Source organism: Ixodes scapularis, unplaced genomic scaffold, assembly GCF_016920785.2.
Source record: "Ixodes scapularis isolate PalLabHiFi unplaced genomic scaffold, ASM1692078v2 PGA_scaffold11__112_contigs__length_91849675, whole genome shotgun sequence".
Lineage (NCBI taxonomy): Eukaryota > Metazoa > Arthropoda > Arachnida > Ixodida > Ixodidae > Ixodes > Ixodes scapularis.
In genome coordinates, this window is record NW_024609837.1 from 44988808 (window position 1) to 44996125 (window position 7318).

The 7318-nt window shown below is 46.8% G+C and overlaps 2 protein-coding genes across 2 annotated transcripts in view; one reads left to right on the top strand and one right to left on the bottom strand.

Moving 5' to 3' along the window:
• Positions 1-1510, bottom strand: part of LOC8036290 (major facilitator superfamily domain-containing protein 12) — a 41630-nt gene extending 40120 nt beyond the window's left edge. The window contains exon 1 of the mRNA XM_029973209.4: positions 1330-1510. The gene's annotated coding sequence lies outside the window, so the exon portion shown is untranslated. The remainder of the gene's footprint in view (positions 1-1329) is intronic.
• A 1394-nt stretch (positions 1511-2904) lies between these two features.
• On the top strand, positions 2905-5664 carry LOC8036289 (polyubiquitin-C). Its single transcript, XM_002402148.4, has 2 exons — positions 2905-3064; positions 3657-5664. The coding sequence occupies exon 2, from the start codon at positions 3669-3671 to the stop codon at positions 5496-5498; it is 1830 nt and encodes a 609-aa protein (XP_002402192.1). The 5' UTR covers positions 2905-3064; positions 3657-3668; the 3' UTR covers positions 5499-5664.
• The last annotated feature ends 1654 nt before the right edge of the window (positions 5665-7318 follow it).

Sequence of the window (7318 nt, forward strand, 5' to 3'; positions counted from 1 at the left end):
GCTTGAAAAACGTCCAGACACCGGTAACAAGTGGAGACGCGACAAGACCAGGCCATAGTTCTCAAAGAAACAAAATCGGCCTCATGGACGGTCCATTGTGAGCAGCGTTTCGGGCAACAAAAATAAAGCTGTGGATATAAAGATCCCTTTGCATGTATACTGCAGCTTTCTTTTGCTTTGCATTCTCATTCAAGAACAGAATAAAAACAGGGTTTATCAGCACACACTTCCTCAATCGCAGTTAGCGGAAACACGGGAAGCCGAGAATGTACTCGGACGGTACCCTATGCCATGTGCTCCCGCCAACTGCGATTAACGCAGTAACAAGAAGACAGGACCCTTTATGCATAAGCAAGCAGGACTCTGTCATGTTTATGAACAGTTATTAAACTTGAACCTTTTGGCTTAATTGAAGCAAGAGTGCCATAAAGAAAGGTTGGTATTTTTTTTTAGGGACAACAAAGAATTCAAATGTCATGCCATAATACCTGCCTGGCAGAAAACTGCAGACCTCCATAATGCTCAGTTGTAGACAGCGCTATGGAGTCGTCCGAAATGGCCAACTTATATTGATTTTACGTTGTCTGTAACGCAGTAAGACCAGCCTTTGACTGTCTTACTGGCAATTGGATGAAAGGCTTCCGACCCTTCTCGTTAGCCAGAAATGAAGAAGTATGCCATACTGTCGGAGAGGTCCGAAAGTTTCTGCAACTTTGCATCTATTAGGAAAACCTGTATCTGCTATGATCAAGAAGAGAATCTGAAGAAATTGGAGGGCATATGTTGTTTAACGCCACAGAACATCGCTACTCAGTTATTTTTGTCGTGCGTAGTGTATTACTCTTATAATATATGCGCGTGCTTGCTTTTACTCTTCTAAAAATCAGGATTGCAACTAAATGTCCAAAGCGGTGTGTGTGAGAATGCCAGCCAAACGCCGTTTCGAGGAACCTTTCAAGGCTTTCCGTTCCACGGAAGTCCTGTGAGGTTGCCGCTTACGCAATCCGCTACACCGCTGCCAAGTTCATGGATTTCCCAATCGCCACGGGTTCACCGTAATACGCCCCCCAAAGTTGGAAAGTAGGCCGGCCATTCAAAGGAGGAAATCAAAGGGCTCTGTCGTCTCCGAACCCACGCCGAAGCAGCCGCATCAAAGAACACACTCACGAAAACCACCAAAGAAGATACCCGAATACACGATTATACATGAGGCCGTTGTTTTGTTCAGATTTGAGTAGGTGATCTCGATCCACTGCAGCCATGGTCATGGTACTACGTGAAATAGGCCTCGGCAAGAGTGCCGCTACTCGAAGTTAAAAAGTATCTCACCTCGTTGGAGTGCTGACGCATGCGGTTGACGGTGGTCTCGCGCGTTAGGAGAGCGACTTTTGGATTAGTATGCATCGAGAGAACGTTAATTGCCACACCGAAGCATTCCATTCGAACTTGCTTCGACAGGAACATGCGTAGCAGACGAAACAGTTCGTCAGGTGTCGAGGGTAGGAGAGACGCACTCTCAAACCAGAAACGTCCAACGCTATTTTTTTATTTGTTGTTTTGTAAATTACGAATTAGTAAGTACTGTGTTTACTACAAACTCTGGCTACAAGTACCGACTCTAACTGAAGATTCCCTGATAAAAAAGTTGAAAATCTAAAGGTTTTTCTTTTTTTCTTTTTTACATGCGTGGTGCGTCACGCGCACTGGCACTGATATTTGTCATGTAACATCTCCGGCATTTTAGAGATTATCGATTTGTACGAACGTTACACCGAGTAGTCGAGTACGAGCAATGCATGACTCACGTGTGTGTTTTTGCTAGGTCCTGATCGCAAATGACAAGACACTGCGCACGCGCACACTCACCATCACATGTTTTCATTGTCGTTCCCTGAACGCTCGCTCGAGGCGATGTTTCATCAGTGAAATACTAAGAAACAGTGACACGAGCGTTTGCGTGTTTCGACAGCGATCTCGGGATCCCAACTGAGTGTTGACACTTTTATATATATATATATATATATAAAGTTGCGAGAAACTGGGGAGGTCAGGAAGTTGTGGCATCCGGCCAACCGACTACGTAGAAACTGTTTGTTTGTTTTTAGCGCACAAATATACAAACTGCTACCCTAAAAAAATAGTATAATAATATCATATCAGAATTAACACTGATCTGAAATTCCTGAATTCATTACCATGGCAGGTAGTAGAATGTCAGAAAGACAGACTAGAAAGAAACGCACAAAGTGTCTTGATGTCTGCCGAATGGCGAAAATATCTGATTCTTCTAATTCCGCCACAAGCACAGAGGTAAGGCCAACGGCCGAGCTAAAATATATGGCCTTCCGAATCGGGAAACAAAGCTGAACATGCCCCGCCAAGAGCGTTGCCACATATCGAGTTTTTTATGTTTTGTTTCACGGCTGGGCCGGGTGGGGTGGTGAGCACCGTTGTTGAGGTTGAGTTTCCGACATTTGCGGTATTTTAAGCCCTTTCGCGATCGCAACTCCTGAACGGATCTCCAACCCCAAGAACGCACGACGGCGCCAGGCCCCGCGTGAAAAACGGCTGACGTCCCTTGATGACGTCGACGTCCTCCCAGACATCTCGTGCCTTTATGTCATCATGAAAAAAAATTAGAAGAAAAACCGTCAAAAACAAGCAAACCGCAGAATTAAATGCAGCGAACAAACGAGTTGGTTATTGAAATTAACGTCAAGCGTACTCCGTGCAAGAGAAACATCAAAACTAAAGATAATTCGGAATCAAAATTGGAAAAACATTCGCATTTTTTCTCCTGATACTCAATTCTAGTGTGACTGACCCCCTAGAGAGGGCGCAAGCAATAATGACGTCACTCAAATTTCCAGAGAGTTCTCGAAACTTGCGTCAGGCTCTCGAGTTCCGATTGGACGGGTATTGTTGCCGGGTTGCTCTCAACCAATCGCGTGCCGCGGTCGATTTGCGGTGGCTATATAGGCGGTGTGACAAAGGAAAAATCTAGACTTACCGCTTTTACGCTGGTAGTGTGACACGAGTGGTATATTTTCTGGACTGCTAAAAGGTAAGTTCGAGCTTTTTGGCGTTTGGTGTGTTGGTGGCTCGTTGTACGAGCTCGTGAACTACGTGCTGGCAGCGCGAGCGTTCCAAAATTTTGCACGGTCAGTTCCCGTCGGGTGCGCACAAGAACAGCCAGGTTTGGTGGCGGTAGGCTTATTCGCACAGCCCTGTTCGACTAGCTCGTAAAAATTCCTTCGTTAGTCTGCTTTGTTCTCACTTGGTTTGTAGCTATTACCAATCCGTTTCTTCTGTTTAGATGGCCGTTTTCAAAAGCTAGCCGCACTGCGTCATCGTAACGTTTCGCCACGTAATCGCCATTTTCCAACCGTCGAGGTGGCCCCTTTCCTTCAGTCCGAACAGAGCTATCGTTAATTGTGTAAGCTGTTTAGCGGCTAGCTTCTGCGTACCTTCGCGCTCGGAACTCTGGTTCTCTTGCAGTCCGGTTTCAATCCCGAGAAATTTAGCAGACGAGGTACGCGGTTCATCGCTAGGACTAACCGCCATCTTTGCGGAACAGCGTTTCCGCCCTTTGTTCGTCGCCTGCCTCGCCCGCCTCGCCCGATTACTCATGACGTGTTTTTATTCTCTCCCGGCAGAGCTGAACAGTCATGCAGATCTTCGTCAAAACCCTGACCGGGAAAACCATCACGCTCGAGGTGGAGCCGAGCGACACGATTGAAAACGTGAAGGCTAAGATTCAAGACAAGGAGGGGATCCCGCCCGACCAGCAACGTCTGATCTTCGCCGGCAAGCAGCTTGAAGACGGACGCACCTTGTCCGACTACAACATTCAGAAGGAGTCCACCCTCCACCTGGTCCTGCGGCTGCGCGGAGGCATGCAGATTTTCGTCAAGACCCTCACTGGCAAGACGATCACGCTCGAGGTTGAGCCGAGCGACACGATCGAAAACGTGAAGGCGAAAATCCAGGACAAGGAGGGAATCCCCCCGGATCAGCAGCGTCTGATCTTCGCCGGCAAGCAACTCGAGGACGGCCGTACCCTCTCTGACTACAACATCCAGAAAGAGTCCACCCTTCACCTGGTCCTGCGTCTGCGCGGTGGCATGCAGATCTTCGTCAAAACCCTCACCGGCAAGACAATCACACTGGAGGTGGAGCCCAGCGACACAATCGAGAACGTGAAAGCCAAAATTCAGGACAAGGAAGGCATTCCTCCCGATCAGCAGCGTCTGATCTTTGCCGGCAAGCAGCTCGAAGATGGCCGAACCCTGTCGGATTACAATATCCAGAAAGAGTCCACCCTTCACCTGGTCCTGCGTCTGCGCGGTGGCATGCAGATCTTCGTCAAAACCCTCACCGGCAAAACCATCACGCTGGAAGTCGAGCCCAGTGACACAATTGAAAATGTCAAAGCCAAAATCCAGGACAAGGAAGGGATCCCCCCGGATCAGCAGCGTTTGATCTTCGCCGGCAAGCAACTCGAAGATGGCCGCACCCTGTCGGACTACAACATCCAGAAGGAGTCCACCCTACACTTGGTTCTCCGGCTCCGCGGTGGCATGCAGATCTTCGTTAAGACTCTGACCGGCAAGACGATCACACTGGAGGTGGAGCCCAGTGACACGATCGAGAACGTGAAGGCGAAAATTCAGGACAAGGAAGGTATTCCTCCCGATCAGCAGCGTCTGATCTTTGCTGGCAAGCAGCTCGAAGATGGTCGTACCCTGTCGGACTACAACATCCAGAAAGAGTCTACCCTCCATCTGGTGCTGCGACTGCGTGGTGGCATGCAAATCTTTGTAAAGACTCTGACCGGCAAGACCATCACCCTCGAAGTTGAGCCCAGTGATACCATCGAAAACGTCAAGGCAAAGATCCAAGACAAGGAGGGCATTCCACCTGACCAGCAGCGTCTCATCTTCGCCGGCAAACAACTCGAGGACGGCCGCACGCTGTCAGACTACAACATCCAGAAAGAGTCCACCCTTCATCTTGTGCTGCGACTTCGTGGTGGCATGCAAATTTTTGTAAAAACTCTGACCGGCAAGACCATTACTCTCGAGGTCGAGCCCAGTGACACCATCGAAAACGTGAAAGCCAAGATCCAGGACAAGGAAGGGATTCCTCCGGACCAACAGCGTCTCATCTTTGCCGGCAAGCAGCTTGAGGACGGTCGTACCCTGTCGGACTACAACATCCAGAAAGAATCCACCCTCCACCTGGTTCTGCGGCTCCGCGGTGGAATGCAAATCTTCGTGAAGACCCTGACGGGGAAGACCATCACCCTGGAGGTCGAGCCCAGCGACACCATCGAGAACGTAAAGGCTAAGATCCAGGACAAGGAAGGCATTCCCCCGGACCAGCAGCGTCTCATCTTTGCTGGAAAGCAGTTGGAAGATGGCCGAACCCTGTCCGATTACAACATCCAAAAGGAGTCCACCCTCCACCTTGTCCTGCGTCTCCGTGGTGGCCAGTGAAAGAACTTTTTTTTTTTTAATTTTAGTGTCCGAGGTTTTTTTTTTTTTTCGAGAGAGGAGCAAAGAACTATATCTCAGTACCCTGAAGAAGCTAACTGCTTTTTATTTTGTTAGGCTTCTTTGATGTGACGAGCAAATAAATTTTGTTCAGGTTCAGTGCACCAGATGCTTTGTTGTGCATGATTTCTTTATTTGTTGTGGCATTTGCAGTAAACATTGGTGTTGCTCCTTGGCATGGTCTGGCTTTGTGGAGTTATCCACGACATTTTACTGCAGATGGTTCAGGGTATGCAACTGTTCTAGCAAAATTCGTGACTGAACTGTTTTGTGTTCTGTATTTGGTTAGAAGCTGCAAAGAATGCTTTAGCCAAGGGCATTTTCCACCTCATTTTGAGTGATAGTTCCAACCAATTCATAGGCTTTGCATAAAGAAAGTTGAACAGTTTTTGCAATAGTATGAAGCAACATGGCTTCATTTGGTCTGTTTGGTGATTCATTGCATATGCTTCTGATCTTATTCTGAAAAAAAAAAAAAAGCAAAGCGATAGCGTCAAGTGCCTAGCATTGGGTATTTCAGTAACAGGTTCAAGGTCTCTGGAGATTGCCTCAAAGTAACCACTGAACATTGTTCTGTTGCTAACAGAAGTGATGCTAAGTTAGCAGAAGTATGGTTTTTGCTATTTCTTTTAATTTGGAAGTTTTCCAAAACTTGCCGAAGATGACTGCAGATAACTGCGTCAGAGTTGTTATAATGTACGCTAGAGGTTCAGCTGGTGCTGGTGTATGCAACTTCCGAGAGGCAAATTGGAAGCAGACAGCAACCAGTCCACTTTTGTGGTGCTCCGGAAAACTGGCGTGAATTTTGTCTCTGCCGGAAAATAACATGAATAACTATTTATTTAGGTTGTACCAGATAGTATGTACCTTTATTATTATTGTAAAAGGGTAATTGCTTTAATTAAAGCATTTTTTTTACCACTGACCGATGTTACGCTTCGCTATATTTCAGGCCCAAACCTCTATTCCATGGCAGGTATGTAAAAACGAGCGACGATCGAAAGGAATGTAGAGCGTGTTCAAGGTTCGCTAGCATTCTGGTGGTGCTTATATATTGCTAATATGCCCATGCTTTCACTCCATGAATATGACTGTCATGCATCTTTACAATCAGTTAAAGAACATTCGAATGTAAAAAATGAAGTATGCGGGCTACGAAAGGTGCGTCTTTTTTATTATTTCCTATGTCGGGCAGTTTTTGTCGGGCCCCTGTTCTTTGACTTCTCCCTATTTGTAAAAATTTGGAGCGTGCGGTTGATGATTAGAACCCAGAATATGCATCTTTGCACATATATTCATGAGCAGAAAAAATAAAGCAGTACTTGTTTATTGCAAATTGGACTATATTACGTGGCTTTCAATTTAGTTTGATCGCCTGCATGCACAAGGAGTTATTTACCCAGTGTTGCTGCGTAGTTTTTGCCGTCTCTTGGTTTTCCACATGTCCTTCTTTCGTTTGACATGTATATCCCCCATGGTGGAAAGCGCCGACGCCGTGTTCGCGCTAACAGTGTCCGACAGTGCACATAAATACATGTCGAAGCGGTTTTAACACCGTTTTTCATGCCACGAATTTCAAATAAAAACGCCGTAACCGACCAATTATTTTGTCTGCGCGACTGAGAAATGTTCCAATGTGCCTAGCTTTTTCACTTTTTCCCATAGAAAAGCATTACCGGAAGTCAATTTCCGACTGGTTGCTGTCTGCTTCAATTTGCAGCAGCACCTCTAGCGTACATTATAATAACTATGAACTGCGTAAC